Source organism: Emydura macquarii, unplaced genomic scaffold (genome assembly GCF_026122565.2).
Source record: "Emydura macquarii macquarii isolate MOO-44397 ecotype Brisbane River unplaced genomic scaffold, CSIRO-AGI_Emac_v2 contig_2437, whole genome shotgun sequence".
NCBI classification, from domain to species: domain Eukaryota; kingdom Metazoa; phylum Chordata; order Testudines; family Chelidae; genus Emydura; species Emydura macquarii.
This window is the reverse complement of record NW_027132574.1, coordinates 3715190-3733993: the sequence shown is the minus strand read 5'-3', so window position 1 is coordinate 3733993 and position 18804 is coordinate 3715190. Positions and strand designations below refer to the sequence as shown.

The following is an 18804-nucleotide window of genomic DNA, read 5'->3' as shown; positions in this document are numbered from 1 at the left end:
ATGAAAATACATTATGTTCTTGATTTATAATGTGAAGTACACTCACTGTTTTTATTTGCTAAGAAATATGTTCCTGAGTTTTTGATTCTTTATAGGTGCATAGGACTTCCATGTTGTTTGTTATGCAGCACAAAGAGGCACCATGTGGCTTTCTTCCTATAGTGTACATGCACAAAATTTAATGACTATAAATCAACATTATCTTTGGGGCTTTGTGCATAGTAACTTACTTGTTTTCTATTAGTTGTCTTTCCGCAACAAGACAGAAAAACATAATACTTGTATAATAGAACAATTGTAGCAGTATTCTGACAAGTCCAATTTACATGGTACATTGTTTCCAAAGACTATCTGAGTAGAAAATACAGAACAGCTATACAAAACCTACTATTACATTTGAAAATCATTAGCCTCGAAGGAATAATAACAGTATGCTATTAAAACTCTGAATACATTTTCAGTATCTGTGGTTTTAAAGAAAACTTTATAAATATGCAAATTTCAGATCAACAAATCCAAAATAAAATGCACTAAAACTGATATGTAGACAAAAGTTTATTTACACCATACAACATTTTAAATATTTTATACACAGCTGCAGCAGAGAAAGCTACTCTGAGCTTTCCAGAGAAAACTGCAATAATAAAGATGTGAAATATATTATTCATATAAAAGTGAGATTATTACTTTATTGCATTTAAAGCAATGAAGAATGTAGCTCAACAGACATTCATTTAATGACAAAAACTTTGCTCTTATATTATAAAGTAAAAAGTGTAGTAATGGCCAAACAGACTGTTATAAACTTTAAAAACTGCATAAATATATACATTGTGCTTCATGGTGAAGTTTTTTGAAAACTAAACCAAATGAAGCTGTTACAACATGAATCGTTGCTTGAGGTTTATCTATAAAGATTACCTTACAAATCCATTCCACGGGTACTTACAACACACGATGGTAAGAATTGTACACCTGGTTCTCCACTAACTTTACTAGTGGGAATATATTGTACGAAAAAAAACCACTGACATTTGGCACATGAAGATCCTGACATAAAGTGGTCACAATGTTCAGACACAAATGTCAGGCTTCCCAAGTCTCTTTAGCGTCAGTGCAATGAATTCATTTTTGTTTTGTTTTAGTTTCAGTTCATTTTGATTTTGTTAAACTTCTGTTTGAAAGTCACCTTCCTGCACGTCTAAAGGCAAGTTCAGACACTTCTCCCATTCTGCTGGTCTTAGTTCTAAAGCATCTTTTGCCTCTGCATCTAATACATTTATTGTGGTATAGTGTTGGTATTCATTCGTGTTTTTGAAACTGTCCCATGGAACTTTGTTTGGTGTCGGGTTTTCCTGAGGACAGAAAAAAACAGGAAGAAAAAAATTAAAAGGAAGAAATAAATTTTCTTATAATTATAAATAAATAATTTTGATCACTGAGGTAGCCTCCTGGGATACAGAAGTCACCAAGAGGAAGTGACTTTGAAGGGAGCTGAAGTGGCTGGAGTCCAGCATCATTCAGCTTGTATCTCTCTCTCAGCAGTCAGCCATTTGAGCTGCCAACTAAATCCTTTCCTTCTAGCATGTGCCAATTCTGAATAGACTGGCAGGGGTTCTCAAACTCTTTTTGCTGGGACTCCCTTTGAAAATATTTCAGGCTGTGATGATCCTCCCCAAAAAGTGGCTACCACCCACATGCCATGTCAGACCATGTTATGTTCACCCCCCCCTCCCATGTCATGTCACCCTTACTTCTGCACAGTTGCTGGGGGCGACGCTGCCTTCAGAGCACTGGGCCAGGAGTGGTTGTTCTCTGGCCACCCAGCTCTGAAGGACTCTGTCTGTCAGCCATGTGCAGGGCTGACAGCCGCAGCCCTGGCATGCACGGAGGCGGACAGCTCGTGACCCCCCCATAATAACCTTGTGACCCCTTAAGGGGTCCCGACCCCCAGTTTGAGAACCCCTGGATAGAGAATGGCAAGGGCCTTGTGGGCCAGCATTGAGAGCCATATTTTAATAACCATTTTATAGAAAAGTAGGAGGAAATAAAGGAAAATAAGAGATTTTTCTCTTTAATTATGGAATGATGTAAAATAGAGGTTGCTAGCTTGATTATAAAATGGGATAACTTGATGATCTGCTTATGAGATAACAGCAGTGGCCCGATTCCCTCAGGGGCTGAGAGCTCTCAACTCCTGTAGAGTACAATGGGAGCTTATGAGGCTCTGTCTGGTGAGAGGAATATAGCCTGAGGCTGAAGGCTGACTACTGTAAATAATGCCCCAAGTCATTTCAATGCTGAATTTTTAAATTATCCAAGTCAATCTGGATAGGATTTACCTGGGACCATAAAAAATATTCGTTAGTGAAATCTGAAGTCTCAGCTAGTGTCTGGCAGATAGAGCGTTCCCTGAATCTGCTTCCTGCTATCAAATAGTTAACCTACTTTGCTTGATTAGTGTTTTGGGAAGGTCCTAGAAGATTCTACTCTTATTATGTTTGCTAATACAAAGGTTCCATTTTAAAATAGCATTAGAACAATACAAATTTGACTGTTTTTGCCAAGGTCTCTGCTGCAGCTGCTAGATGACCAAGTTCAGCCCTGATGAGTATAGGCTCAACTCATTTGACTTTACTGGAGTTGTTCCTGCTTAAAATAGGGCAGAATGTGGCCAATAGGTTCTGTTCTCAGATATGTGTGTGATACTCCCACTGACATCAATATGAGCTCTGTTTGTGCATATGAGCCCAATCCTTTTAAAGATAAAGTTTCCAGTGACTTTAACAAGCTTTTGATAAGGCCCTGTCTGAGGGCAGAATTTAGCCAAAAGACTTCATAATTTTAAGAAAATTACTAGTAGATCAGATAACCTAACTTTTTTGACATAACTGAGAAAATTATTTGCATATTGCTTTTCATAAGCAAAAGAACTTTGAACTTGAAGAAATGGTAAACAATAGCCGTGAGTACTGGAAGAAGCAAAAGTGATTTAACAAAAACAGTTGTTGCAATACTTTTGCAATATCTATTCTTTTTTTTCAGTCCTTCTAGGAAGCTTGGAAATACATTTTCCACAACCAATTTTACATTTATTCACTTTTCAAATAAAATATTGGTATTTTTTCTCGTATGTTTGAATGATCCTGAAATTGACACTTATTTCTTCTGAAAAACAAAATCTTCAATTATGTAACCACTTTTCAATGCCAAAACATTAGCGTCTTGCGTGCCAGCATCAACAGATTGACGTCAGCACAGTCCCAGGAAGTGGGTTTATATTTATTAGTGGTGGCTGAACAGTTAAATTAGTAGAAGTAACACAAAACATCATGTGAGAACCACAAAAATAATGATTATTATTTTCTCTTGTTATGGTGGAATTTTCAAAAGTGCTCAGCATTGGCCTACCTCTGCTTCCAGTAAAGTTAATGAGAGTTTAACAACTCATTTCAAGGGGGACAGAATTAAACCAACAATAAGCACTTTTGGAAATCCCACCTTTAATATCTATGGCTACATCTTCACTGCAACAAGAGGCGTAATTTTCAGCTCGTGCAGATATACCTGTACTAGTTATAATCTAGCTAGCTTGCTAAAAATAGCAGTGAGGACATGGCAAAGTGAGCTTCAGGGTATGTCTATGCTGCAATTAGACACCTGTGACTGGCCCATGCCAATTGACTTGGTCTCGTGGGCCTTGGCCTGTGGGGCTGTTTAATTGTGGTGTAGATGTTCTGGTTTGGGCTGCAGCCCAAGCTCTGGGACCCTCTCACCTCGCAGGGTCCTAGATCCCAGGATCTAGCCCAAGCCTGAAAGTCTACACCACCATTAAAGACCCCTTAGCCCGAGCCCCTTAGTCCGAGTCAGCTGGCATTGGCCAGTCGTGTGGTTTTAATTGCAGAGGCTCACACTGCCATGTCCTTGCTGCTGTTTTTAGTGAGCAAGGTAGACTAAAGCTGGTGTTGGTATACCTACATACATCTTCTGTTGCAGTGTAGATGTATCAAGTCTTAGGGAACTTTAAGAAAAATGCGTAGAACCTAGAAGTCATTTCTCACCAGATTTGTTCAGAAGGTATTTCCTAATAGGCAAGGTAATTCAAAGCTTTGGAATTAAAAAGAGATGTACACAGTATCCTCCTGCGAGAACCCAATGCCATTGTCCTTGTACATCTAAAGCTCACATTGACTTCCACCCTAAAGGCTGCATAATGGAACCCTGAGTGATATCAAGTTCTGAATACTGCATCTTACAGTGTTGATTAAAAGATACGATATGGGTTTCTTTTGAAGATTCGAGTTTAAATACAACATCTTCGGCATATAAACTCCCAATGACTTCAGTAGGCTTTGGATCAAGCCCTAAATATTCACCATTTGACCTCCATTTGGTTCCTGACAGAAATCGAAGGTCACGTGCCTTCTGTGCCTCCTAGAACAACACTGCTTCTCTTGCTGCACTGTAAATTTGTTTTCTGAATTGCAGTCTGGATGTTTGTTCTGGAAAATAAGTTTGGCCACAGAAATCATTTCTGAAAGATTTTGCTTTATAAAATGACAATCAGGCCAAGAAAACACTATAATTTGGAAAGCAGAAACCAATAATTATTCATTTTAGTCAATATCGATAACTAAGGGTGCATTTAATATTCAGAAACAAGGCATCTAATATATATTAATTATAATTAAAAGCACTGTCTACCTACGACATACAATCTTTTACTTTTATTATAGATAGCACTAGTAGAGCTGTGCAAAATGTTTACAACAAAACACCAAACCATACACATTTCATCTGGTTGTACATTTCATTACAAATTTTATATTTTACACCATGTTTGTCCATTATTTTTAAAAAACCTTTCAAGAAAGCTTCTGCCAGTTGTATAATTTGTATCAAAACTATATTAAATATGTTGGTTTGCTTGGTGCTGATGCAAAACCAGGTGAGATCCAACGGTTTTTCTTTGAGATTTTGAATTAGTTCAAACTCTGAACATAAGGTAAATCTTGGATGGAGGGAAAGTAGGAACTGGGTACAAATTCACATGGAACATAGCTAAAGAATATACTCAACAAAACCCCGAGGAGCAAAAATTCATGGCCAGCTTTCAGCTGATGTGAACTGGCTTAGCTCCACTGGCTTCACATTGACTGAGCATCTGGCCTCAGAGTTGAAAATATATGACGGGAAACATTTCTAATTCAAATAGTTTATTTTTAATACGCACTTTTAACACTATAATATTATTGCTGATTAATAAATGTGGCACAGTAAACTATCTGTTTTAATGAAGGAGAACCAACTATTCTCTGTTCTTATTATTAATCAATCCTGAATAGGGAAGGTTAGTTTAATTTTTGCTGTGCACAGACACTTAAAATAACAGGCAACTATGGGTGATTGGACTTTTAATTTTCAAATGTCTGTAATAGATTTATAAATATTTACCAAGGCACAATACTACAGGGACAGTGTGTACTCACAAAAGCATGTCAGCTGTGGGTGATTTTAGTTGAAGATATAACAAATTATTTTGGTTAGGACAAGAAAACATTACACTAGTCACATTGCACCGATGAGCCACTTTTTTTTGTATAAGTCCTTTAGATTTGTAGACGTATACAGATTTTAAATGTGCTCCCTTCAGTTCAATTACTTGTCAACTATAATGATGTTAGTGAGTTGTTACAGTCTAGTTATGAAATCTAATGAGTCTTGTCAGAGGTAAGAATACTGCAAATATCTTTGATTCTCTGTCCTGGAGCTATCTAAGACAATGACATCTTACCATGAAATGGTGTTACACTCATAATCCATTTGCTTGCTTATTAAAGTCCACAAACCAGTATATTTTAAATACATAAGAAGATAACAATATACTTACCATACTGCTTGATTTTGGTATGTCCCGAAATCTATCCAGAGTCTGAAATTTCTGATTTAACTCCTGAAACAATTCCATGTGCCTCTTCCTTGTATGCATGACCTTCTGCGAAATGGAACATAATTGTAATTGAATCTGGTCATTTTAAAAAAAAGAACCATTATTTTCTCCAGCATAATAAAGTAAATTGAATTTGGCAGGATCATCTTTTCCTTATAGACTCAGTAAATGGAAATGAAATACACAGAGCCTCCTATCTTTTGTTTATAATGCACTTCCTGTATACGAAATGTTGTTTTTACCCTTCCATTTATTGAATTGGTGAAATTAGGAGATGTTTCTTTTGTGCTAGTTAGATGTATTAGGAATGAAACAGCAGCCTCTCTGTGAGATCTTCATCAGTCAGAAGTTAAAACTGTTTTCTAGATATGCCTTCAGTGTAGAAGAAATTAATATCTTAATTTCAACATGAAAGCAACAGTAGCCTGACTGCATCTTAAGGATATATTTTTTTTCTGAAAACAGTGGAGGTAGGGCTGACGTATTGATGGGAAAAATTAATTTGTCATGCTGATACTACAGTGAGTATGAGCTGTGGGATTGCCACCTCTGAATTCTGGTTATGGTCCAAAACTATGTATTATAATTAAATGTCTTCCTGTCATTCACACCTCCCCATAAGAAAGTTTAGTAAATGCTAAAATTGCAACATGTAGGGTTAGATTTTCAGTGTTGTATGGCATTTGTATTCAAATAGCCTGGGTTGCTCAGCTGTGTAAATCCATAATTAGCATTGTATCCATCTGAGTTTTGGGACACATTTGCCGCTGGTATAAAAGTGGTGCAACTTCACTTACCTCAGTGGAGCAGCATCAATTTACCTTAGCAGAGACTCTGGCTATGGAGTTGTTATGATATTTATGGAGACAGAATTGCTGTAGAAAAGATGCTACTCATGCTCAGTAGGTCATTTCCCAAAAAATAGTGAACCCATTGATTTTAGTTTAACCAAGTATTAAAATAGTTAATTTCATGTTTTGGGCTAGCAAGAGTTACATTTTAAAAAATAAGCAGTTTTTGTGTTAAAATTATGAAAAAGAATAGCTTAGGCATACCTAGGAATTATATGTGTCAAATGGTGACATACCTGTATGTGGGAGGGGGGCACACATATACACTTTGAGCCTCCCATCCTTTATGCAAGTGCCATTCACAATTGCAGTCCCAACACTGGTGTAAGCCTTCTATAATTTTATTATCTCCATGTCTCACTCACAGAGGATAACCAAATTAAACACAGTACTTCTCAATATAGGGTGTCATTAGATGGCCTTGAAATAATCCTTTGGACATAGGTTTTAATTGTTTTACCTTTCATTTCCATTTAGTGTTTATAAATTGTGTGACAAATTCCTGTCCTGTTAGCCATGCATTTTTACCACCGCTATATAAAAGCCATATTATCCGTAACATACCTACTCTGTAACTTAAGAAATTGTTTGATGATGGCTCAAGGAGCCATCTGAGTCCTGGAAATTAGCAACATTATTCACAATGGGGATATGAGATATAGCAAGTAATTAGAGGCTGATTAACTTAAGATGAGTGGGGGAGAACACAGGAAACAATTTTGCAGGATTCAGTGAGGAACATTAGCTAGAGATAGCGGACCTACATTTATAAAGGGGGTCTTAAGTGACTTGCTGGAGATTTTTGACAATATTACTGCTCTGGTAGACAAGAGAGCACGTTCCATATACACAGAATTTCAAAAGGAAGAAAGGTTCCACTTCAAAGATTATTATTGGCTAAAATAAGGAGTCATGGGATAGGGAGAAAAACAAAATTTGTAGGTTAAAAAACTGGCATTAAACCAGGAAATAGCATAGTTGCAAAACAAATGATGCCAGCCGGAAACTTTGTAATAGTGGATAGGAAATGGGATGTACTGACAGCTACCTTTTTGATATCTGTCTGGATGGTGTTCTAAGTATTTGTTAAATAGCAAATATGAATAAAGCAAATGCGTCACTCACTTCATTATATTATTCCTGAAAAGAAGCAGGTGGGAGGGGAAATTAAACATTTTCTGTGCAAGTCTGGCAGGTAAATACTTTAAAAAAATTTGTTGAAAGAAAAATAAATACAATCCACCTAACTGAAAACTATGTGTCATCTTCTATTGCTTTGTATTTTCATGGCTACCTTTCTTCATTCCCTTCCTTTCCATACATTTACATATGTAAAGAGTAATTAACACTGTAAGTATGACATAAATTAACAATAATCTCTACTTTTAATTCTTTCTCAGAATCATAGAACTTTAGAGTTGGAAAGGACCTCAAGAGGTCATCTAGTCCAACCACCTGCTCAAAGCAGGACTAACCTCAACTAAATCATCCCAGCCAGGGCTTTGTCAAGCTGCAGCTTAAAAACCTCTAAAGATGGAGATTCCACCACCTCCCTAGGTAACCCATTCCAGTGCTTCACCACCTTCCTAGTGAAAAACGTTTTCCTAATATCTAACCTAGACCTCCCCCACTGCAACTTGAGACCATTGCTCCTTGTTCTGTCATCTACTACCATTCTGTACTATTTAATTCCTTTCTATACTTTTAATTCCTTGTTAAAAGTCTCAGTCTGTGTGTGTTACTACAAATCCTGCTCGTTCCCCGCACTCACAGAAAAAGAGAAGTGGTCTGAACATAGGACTGGGAGCTAGCAACTCCCAAATTCCAAACCTAACTCTGACAATGACCTGGATATAACCTCTCTGCCTCACATGCTACTAAACAAACTTGAGCGGGGAATATACCCCCTTCCAGCTTATACCGCTCAACCTAGCAAAGACTAAAACTGGGCTTCAGTCTGTGACAAAGAGCCATAATGAGGGACACCAAGAATGTTATGAATTCAGGAAAATGAAAACACTGTGCAATTCCTTCCTCTAGTGTAAATAATTCTTTCTGTAACTTCAGTTTATGATTCTTTATTTCTAATGTAAATACATGTCTACAGTTTTTAGTAAGGCAACATCAAACTCGTGGAACATAGCTACCTTTGGGATTAAAGTGAGTGACATTTCACAAAATGAGGGAGACTTGAGAAATATGTTCCACCTAGTAGTTCTACCTACAGTCACACACTAACTCCATTACATTTATTGTTTAGACTACCAGACATGTGACTTTCTTAGTTGCTGCATGGTCCATTACAATGTGCAATACTATTGTGACATGTGCTCCCTCCATTAAAGTTAAACGATAAAAAACTTGTGACCTTCTGCTTTAGAAATCCATCTCTGTGTCTGTGTTTAATTCTCCTGTGTGTCCTGATCAGTGAGAGAGCCTTTCTCTCCCTGGCACATCTGTTATAGAGCTCATTAGGGGGAAAAAGCAATTCCCATGACATCTTTGTTATATACATTGTTTGACACAATTAGAATTAATTTATTTGAACTGACAGACATGCACTGGTACTAAAATCTCAGTACAGGGGCAGCTCTGTAAAAGGACTTCCTGGACAGTTTTAGGGGGAAGTAGGATATGTGGCTAACCAGGGTGCTGCACAGCTAGGGGCACCACAGCCAGCAACACTGAAGTTTTTTTTTTTTAACTAACAATGTTTTTAAATATTAAAATGTATCAAGGGCCTAGTGAATGTCCATTATAACGGAATATTCCATCAGATTGAAACTGAAACATTTTCATGAACTCAGTGTGTTTTGTGACAGAAGCAAGAACACAGACAGAATATAAAACTGGTCTGTGTGACTTTACTTGTACATACAAGACAAGTGCAACATTCTTGATGGCCCTTGATTCCATCAGGCATGCTGGAGATTGTGTATAGGGTGTGTGATGCAGTGGGAGAAATTCTGGCTGAGTCAGTGATAATTCCAATTTCAGGGAAGGACTTGAGAGAGGATGATCCTAGAGTGGCCATGGCACCATGCTGGGAAAAAGGCCACAGCAACTAGCATTTGTGGGCATGCTAGACAGGAAAGCTGTATGCTCTGAATTAGATTCTGGCCCTTCCCCCACCCAGGTGCTCTAATGTGTGGGATAGCCAAAATCCGGCCTGATTTGTTATACTCTATCTTTGTAGTTTTTCTATGTGAAGCATGGATAAAATAGCCTGTGTGTAGGGGCTTTGACACATAAAATATTGTTAAGGGTTTTTCCTCTCTGAAGGAGTGCAAGAATGAAGCAGGATATTATTATTTACAGAGTAGAGAGTGATGAGGTCTTAGGATGAGAGGATGCATTAACGTGGCCAAAATCCAGAACTTCCTGTACTTAGTAATACCAGTGACAGCTTGTGATGGGACTGCATGAATGTGCATGAATGAGCGATACAGAGGACAGCTGTACCAGCTGCTGTATCTTGTGATTGGTCATCCAGGAAGATTTCAGAGTTCAAGAGATTATAAGGTACTTAGTAAAAGACTAACAGAATACAGTATATATTTGGCAGTAATGCTTTCTGTCTACAAAATGAAACCCATGTGTTCCAGCCAGCGGTAGGCCCCCATGTAAATACTTTTAAGAATCAGCACTGTTACATAATGCTAACCTGTTTACAAAGGCAAATCAAGACACAACTGGCCCGTTCCTGGAGTCTGAGTAGGCTCCACTCACAGCAGGGCCCAGGGCTGGGATGGGGAAGGTGAGTTCCTGCTGCCTTTTTGTCTCCTCTGATCCTGGGTGCACATTTGGCTCACAAAGCCAGTTACAGAATCCTCTGGCCTATTCTAAATTACAGTCAGCTAGGCCATTTAGGCATTAGGCATTTACAGAATGCACCAGCATTTTGGCCCACAACCCCATCCCTTTTGCCTTACACATGGGACCATGAAGGAAGTTGGATGGCTCTGCTACCTCTACGGGATTTCCCTCTCAAGGGGAATCCTCAGGTGGCTAAGTAGGCCAGCTTTCCAAGTGGTGCAAAGCAGAGGTCACGATTTGATCTAGAACTGATAATGAAACCTCAAAACAGGAGAAGGATCTGGTTTAGCACTTCTAGTATACCACAGCCACTGGCACAATATCACTGCTGTTGTTATTATTTACACTGCAGTAGTCCTCAATGTCCTCTATTAGGATTGTTGTCACTTGAACAGAGCAATGTGACACATATAGGATGACACAGTTCCCTTCCTGATGGTTTATATACAATGCATGTATATAATACTGTATTTAAAAAAAATGTAGGCAATGCAGCAATTGCAAACAAAATATAATAAAAAGTGTAAGCATCATATATACACCATGTGAGACAACTGATAATGCATTACAGGGTAACTGATACTTGAGAACACAATGTGCATCGTATTGTCAGTATTCATCTGATGCTGAAATATGTTATCTTGAGTGGTAGGATGGATGTCTTAGTACCAGTTGCCATAGAGAACTGCACTGAATTCCTGACCTTCAAAATGGAATTGTGTGATTCAGAATTCTTTTCATTGCTATGATTGTATAATTTCCATTACTGTTTTTATTTAATTTTAGAATTGTTTTTTTCCCATAGATTGTGTGGTTGAAGCATATTCTTCTTCCTCCTTTGTATGTAGTTATCCTCAAGAACATTAACTGATGTACTTTTAATTTGATTTCATATGTGTGTGTGTGTGGGTGTGTGTGTGTGTATTTCCATGAAAAAATTATATTAAGTTGGTGTTAAATTTGAGAGGTAGCTTAAGGGTAAAAAAATATTGCAGGAATGTTGTAATTATCCCTAAAATAAGTATCAGAAATCTATGAAATTCAAGTTACTGTTAAACTTCACAGAAATTCCAACATGCTAAGTTATTGAAATGCACCATTAAGTCACTCAAACAACTTTAACTCTCTCCTGTGGTGACATCATGCAATAACAATACAATTATTTTTTGTGTTGTGGTCCAAAATTAGATCAAGCCAATTTATAGAGGGGGGTTTGTGTTCCTTCATATTTTTCCCTCAGGATATCACTACAGGGGAAAACTGGTTGGTTGAGTTACCTCAGATGTCACATTGCCCCCAACTAAGGGTGAGCTGAGCTGTGGACCTAGACCTATTTATCCGCTATATAAATATCAGAATTAGATACCATGATCATTAATAACTTAGCTTAATTATAACCTAATTTCTTTAAGTCTAGTTTATACACAAGATTTAAACAACTGTTAACTATATGGGAATTTGAAGTCTATGTTAATTCTGTTATTAAGATAATTTCAGGAAAAACAAGGCCTGAAACTAAATTGTATTTTTAATGGAGCCATATTTAAATACATTTGAACTGACACGGATTAATTTGTAAATTCTGGGACAATTCATTCTGTCATCAAACAGTATGTGCTATAACTTTGGGAAGTATACATTGTATTTTTCATACATAATACAGGGGTAGACTGCTTTCTCTAACTGAACCAGACAATTGCGTTAACTATGGAGCCCTACCCAATTTGTCCATAAAAATACTCTCTTTCATTGCATGGCGCATTATTGAGTAAGCCACTAAAAAGTATGGCATCCTATTTACACTCCGCTTTCAGATTTTCAATTGTTAAAGATTTTCATCATGCAGATCATTTTGCTTTGATTCTCTGAACACATAATTTAATGTTTAGAATTTCACACTGTGATAACCTAAAACTGTGACAACACCGCTTACCAGACAAAAAAGACAAACTATTTCAAATAGACAGTCAGCATCTATGACCACTGGGGAAATTAATAGATGTATAAAAAGAAAAAAATACATGCAACTGAACTGATGGGATGACATAGAACAGAACCATGATAACTCATTTGTACTATGAAGTGGTTTGCTGTTAGAATGTTTTACAAGAAACTTTCACGAAAGCAGTTTTAATGAAACTCCCATAATGTATTTTACAACTTCCTTTTAAACCATCATATTAATATCTACTATATCAGGTAGCTTAAACTAAAATTTCATATTTACTTTATGTTAATATAGTTTTAATAAGCAGGAATAACTTAAACTTACTTCAAAGTCAAGGTCCGAATAACGTGATTTTCTTCTCTGTTAAGCATCAGGAAAGGAAAGAAAATAATAGGTGCATTAACATGGAGTCTATTCATGCAATCATACTTATTAGTTTAAATAATATTCCTGTTTTCTTACTGAAAATTTATATTAAATTATTTTAAGAAAGACATACTTTTTGTTTTAACAATTAAGGATTAATCCATGACACCATGCACAGCTGGTTAGCAACGAGCTAGTTTTTCCTATGAAATAGAAGAAACTATATTTCACAGGGAGTTCCACCCCTCATTCAGTAAGTTTTGTAGCTGGATACAATGATATCTATGATATTTATAAGAAACCTATCACTTAGGGATCATATAAATATACAGAACTTGGTTCTTCTCTCACACCCGGCTTACACTAATTGCTTTCAATCCACTTTTACACTCAGGTTAATGACAGTGGAATCAAGCCAATGGCAGCTATATCTTCCATACAGGCTTCAGCTTGTTTGCAATGATAACTTCATTTGAAGCGAACAACTTTGAATTAGTTTCACATTTATGACAAATGTTAGTCCAGGAATCTGCCTGTAAAAAAAATGATTCTTCAATTGTGATGCATTTATTGTTACACAATACAACAAAATGTCACTTTGCATAGTATCTTTTATAAAAAATGCAACTCAGAATGCTTCATAGAATCTTATAAAATAGAGCTATAGAGGTAAATATTAAATAACAGCAGAAGAAAAGGAAGTTTAACAGTGTAGGGAAGGGATAAAATGTCTGTTTTCAATTGAAATTTGAAATGAGATGGAGGGCAGATGTGGCAAAGGGATACAGGAAGGCTGTAGCAGTCAGCAGGAATAGAGAGAAGGCTATTGTTCGAAGGGTGGGAGATTATGTGTAGTGAAAGAGAAGAGGCAAGTGCTGGATTATTTGTGGGGAGGGAGGGTGAAGGGAAGGGAAAAGAGTATTGAAAGAGACAAGAATAATGACTGGAGCTTAGGACTGTGAAGAAAATCTATTCATACTAATAAATCCTAGCTCTACTCTGCACCCTTATGTAACAAACACCCAGGTACTTGTGTTAGTATGTGGCTGAGGGAGGAGTGTGTGCTGGTTTATAAAAGAAACAGAGATACTCATTCTTCCTGTATATAGTGTTTTTACAGTTTTGCATCACTCAAGAACTGCACTTCTGTATTTGGGTACCATTACACTGCTTTGTGAGTAACTGGCAGGACAGGCTCTCTTGTTAAAGGGGTGTGGCTTCATGACAGTTAATGGGAGTTAATTGTGTCCTTCAAGGTGGAGAATTTGGCTCAGGATCTGGTGTAAATCCATTTCCTTATGACTTACCCATTTTCCTCACTAAACACTTTCCTTGCTTTTCCCCTTTTTGTGTACTTTCATGGTAGCAACTCTGTGGAGTGCAAGCTGTGTAATGTCCCGGTGACTGAGGGTATGTCTACACTGTTAGCTCCACGATGATTGATGTAGCGGGATTGATTGAGCAGTGTTGATCCCCGAAAAGAGTAAGGCTGCATCAACAGGAGGGTGTCTCCCATTGACGCAGAGCCATGAAGACACTGTGGTACGGCAACATAAGAACGTCAACAGGAAATATGAAAGCTACATTATGTAGCTTGCAGATCTCCCATCGACTGCCGGTAGAGTGTAGACCAGCCTGAGACTATGCAAAATGATGAGTTTACTCTCTTCACCTAGAGCACGTTCCAAAGCCCACTGAAGTTGACATAAAGACTCTTATTGACTCCAATGGGATCTAGATCTGAGCCAGTGAGTCCACCTGCTATATAGTTCAGTCCCTACCCACTTAATTAAGCAATGATATGTTGCTTATGGATATGGATATGATATGGATTAAGGTCCATGGGATCAGTGAGCCGGAACAAAATCACTGGATTTTAAAAACAAAGAGAGCAATTTTTAACAGTGTTGCGAATTGATTGAGATGCCAGTGGAGTTGACTGAGGATGAAGGTGATGTGGATGCACTTGTTTCTAATATAGCTGGACAAGAAATTATGACATTTTTTATTAAACAAATTATTTTTTGATTTTGTTGAAATTTTGCATTTGTTTTTTTTTTCTCCAACAAGACCTAAATATTTTCAGTTAAAAAGTGAAATTTCCAAGTTACAGAACATTTTTTGGTTTCTGGGTTTTTGATGAAAACAGATGTTTTCCCCCAAAATTTCTATTTAGTCAAAAAGCTATTTTGACCAGCTCCAGTTTGTAAAAATGTGAAGGTGGTTATTGTAGCAATGTTCTGCACATGCTGGGTTCTGGAGAGCTGGGACTCAGCCCACGGGAAGGAACTTATAATAGAATACTTGAAAAACTGTAAACTGGTGATAAACCCCTCATTAACTCTCCCGCAAAGCTCAGCTTTACCTCCCACATCAACCAAGATATTTAAAGACTAAGGGAAAAAAAAAAGTCACAGCACCAATAACAATAAAAAAAAAAATTAAACAGAACGATATTAAAAATGTCAGAGAGACCATAATAATTCTAAAATGAACTAGTACCTCAAGAGATTTATATACCCCAAAACACAAACAGGGCAGTCATGGACTTGTGGACACTCAGAGTATTTAGTATTGTGTTTGGCTGTGTGATCACAAAAGGAAAACGGCTCATTCATGAGGTATACTTTAGAGCAGTTGTCCCTAAAAAAGACTAGTTTGAAGACACAATTCATTAATAATCTTGGTTTTACTGAACTGCTTGAATGAAGATGCTAAATCAAACATAGACAGGTTAGAGAGACATGGTTTGCTAGAAATCATGTTTTAGAAAAATGGAATATTTAAAACCCATTTTGCATTTTGCGTGCAAGTCTGCTCATGGGTAGCAAGGCACTTTGGCATTACCAATAAGCAGAGCTGGGTGATTAGGTTTAAGCACATATACAACTCTATTGTTGTTCACTTGAAACAGCACAGTAAAAATGAGTAACACACTGCACCATACTTTACTGCAATATAATTGGATAAATGTCACAGTTGCAATTCTGCTTTTACATCACTCCATCTCCATGGTACTGTGACTCAGCAGGCTATTTTGTGTGTGTATGTCAAACAAAATTCTTCTGGGGTGCAACACTGAACCAGAACAAGGACATTTATTTTAACTATACATTAAAGAATTAGTTTTGGATTTTCCATTTTGTATTTTCCAGTGCTGCATATGGTGAGATAAATGACAGGTTCAGTCAGAGCCTATTCCCCCGAAGACATCAAAGATGTGATCTGCTGCCATAGGTCAGAGCAGCAACAGAATTGTGCTTTGAGTTGAAGACCATTGGAGTTCTGCCAATGACATCAACAGGTAAAGGGTCAGGTCCTACCAGCTATCACACTGGCAACATTGACACAATGTTAATGTTATTTTGGAGCTGGCAAATATGTTTAAGGGCCTGATCCAATTTACATTGACATGATCAGGAGTCTATACAGTGACCTAAGGAAATTGGATCATTCCCTAGTATGCTATCTCAGAAGCTGTTATTTCTGGATGCCATTATTTCCATTTCCATCTTCTCTTGTTCGTGTATGATGTGGTATAGCAAAACCAACACAAGCTGCCAATCCACCTCAAAACTACTTGTATTTTTAGGTTCCATGAGTAATCATCTGAAAGGTTGATTTTCCAATGTGGTGTCTCAGTTGGCTAGGGCAGAGGAGCTCATATATGCACATCCATGGTCCTATAGATCTAGGCAACCACCTGGCTCATTCAACAAATCAAACTAATGGAAGGCAAAAGCCTAATGAGATGACGCTAAGGCAAAAAGTCTGGTATCTAGTGAATGCATAGCTTGATGAGGTGGTCCATGGTGAGGCTCTACATAGTGTAGTTGCATGTGTCCATCAGTAAAACTGCGTATCAGTTTAATTAACATAAACCTTACAATGAGAGTCAGTGGGGTTTTCCAGGTTCATTATTAGCCTCAGCTTTATGTAATATCTTTATTAACGATTTGGAAGAATAAGTAACCCTTATGAAGCAAAATATGTAGATAATACTAATTCAAATATATTGCACATACCAGAGAGCACAAAGAAGGAAAAACAGGGAATCCTAAAGAGGTGTAAAAATTACAAAATCAGATTCAATCTAAAATATTGAATATGAAGGCAAGTAGCTATTCAATGGCAGGAAGAGACTGGGAAACAGTAATGAGGAAAAAGGGCCCAGGGATGATAGCAAACAGTGAGCTAGATATCAATTTGTAATTTCATATGCCATCAAAAAATGGGAAGGCAGCATGAACTAGGCCTGGGGGGTGAAAGTCCCTCTCTATGTAACTCTGGTGATATTGCACCTAGATTATTGCATGAAGCTCTGGGCCTGTCAGTAATAGAAAGATGTCAGTAAATTGGAGACAATTCAGAAGAGGACAACAAAAACCATTAAGGGGCTAGCAGCAGTGATTTAAAAGGAAATGGTAAAAAAGCTTATGTAACTTGGTTAAACGGTGTGCTTGGTGGTAGAATACACAATCACTGTTGAGAAATATTAGGGTGTAAATACCAATAATGAAAGAGGCTAGTTGGGAAGGAACATGTCTGAGAAGCTATAATTCAAGAGTAATAGGATGAAATTAAGGCAATGTTAGTTATTAAGAAAGCATTCCAAATAGTGAAGTTCATTTGACTATGGAATGATCTAAAGGAAGCAGTGGGATTCCCATCAGCAAAGTAACTGAAAATTAGTTTGGGCAAGGCACTGGGGGAATATACAGTAGAAAACATTCCTGCATTGACAAGAAGTCAATCTCTAATTTCTATGACTGTCTGATTTGAGAGAGAAAATCCACATCACAACAGAAAGCCTTTATATCAAAAACAAAATAAAATTCTGTGGAAAGGAAATCTGCAGAAGCAATTCATTTTAAATCAATTGTGAAATTAATCATGAAATTAAATTAATCGTGTATAGCTTCTCTGTATAATTCCAGAACAACTTTGAACTTTGTTTATTGGTAGACAAAAACAGAACCGTGCTGAAGGATAATTTCCATACACCATCATGCACTATGCTGCTGGCACCAGGAAGGAGCTGATCCCACTAAATGACTAAAGCAATCCCTCTCCATTTGTGTCAAAGGATGAATTCCTGGTTTGCGCCTTATTCTAGTCTGCTTTATACTGCTACTAGATTAATTACATAAACTCCTGAAGATATATTATGCAGTGCAAAGTATAATTGAAACCAGAGCTATAACAGTGAAGGCTATATCCATGTTTCCATTAATATAAATCCTTATTATCAGCCGTTTATAATTCACTCTGAGATTAAATTTGACATACAACATTTTAGCCCGAGAGAGGATTTTTTTTCCTCTACAAAATTAAAGAAAAATCTATTTTGGCCCTTTGGAGTGCAGTGTGAATAGATGTTTTGATTTTTTAAAATGTCCTTTTGTGTTCATGTAAGTGAAAAAAACCAGATTCGTTTCTGAATATAAGGTTGTACAGGCTACTAGTCTTTAATATGGGTGAGTCATAAAGCAGTAATTTTGTGTGGAAAAAAGTGCATAGCCATGTAAGTGTGGGAATTATTGAGTGCTGAAAGTCTCCTAGCAATTTTAGCACATAACACATGGCACAGTTGCAACACCCACAAGGCCTCAGTTCACAGCTATTTTGATCTACTGGGCAAAAGGCCCTTTTTTATAAAGGCTCCTGCATACACATTTACTCAATAGACTATAAACACCTGTTTTGGAGCTGCTATGCTCTTTTGAGGAAGGTACAGGCATTTCTTAATTTTGTAAGTGACTGGAAATATGTATTTTTCTTAAATATCACATGCAGCTAAAACAGATACATGTAATACACAGTCTCAAATACCTATTATTCTCCAGGGTGTTGACTACAATTTCAGTTCAATA

At 37.2% G+C, this 18804-nt stretch overlaps 1 protein-coding gene across 1 annotated transcript in view; it reads right to left on the bottom strand.

Annotated features, from left to right (window-relative positions):
- Positions 1-542: 542 nt before the first annotated feature.
- The window catches only part of ADGRB3 (adhesion G protein-coupled receptor B3), a 567040-nt gene continuing 548778 nt past the window's right edge, over positions 543-18804 (bottom strand). The window contains exons 28-30 of the mRNA XM_067562529.1: positions 12890-12925; positions 5891-5995; positions 543-1355 (exon numbers count right to left, since the gene is read on the bottom strand). Coding sequence (XP_067418630.1) covers positions 1167-1355; positions 5891-5995; positions 12890-12925 — 330 coding nt within the window. The 3' untranslated portion in view covers positions 543-1166. The remainder of the gene's footprint in view (positions 1356-5890; positions 5996-12889; positions 12926-18804) is intronic.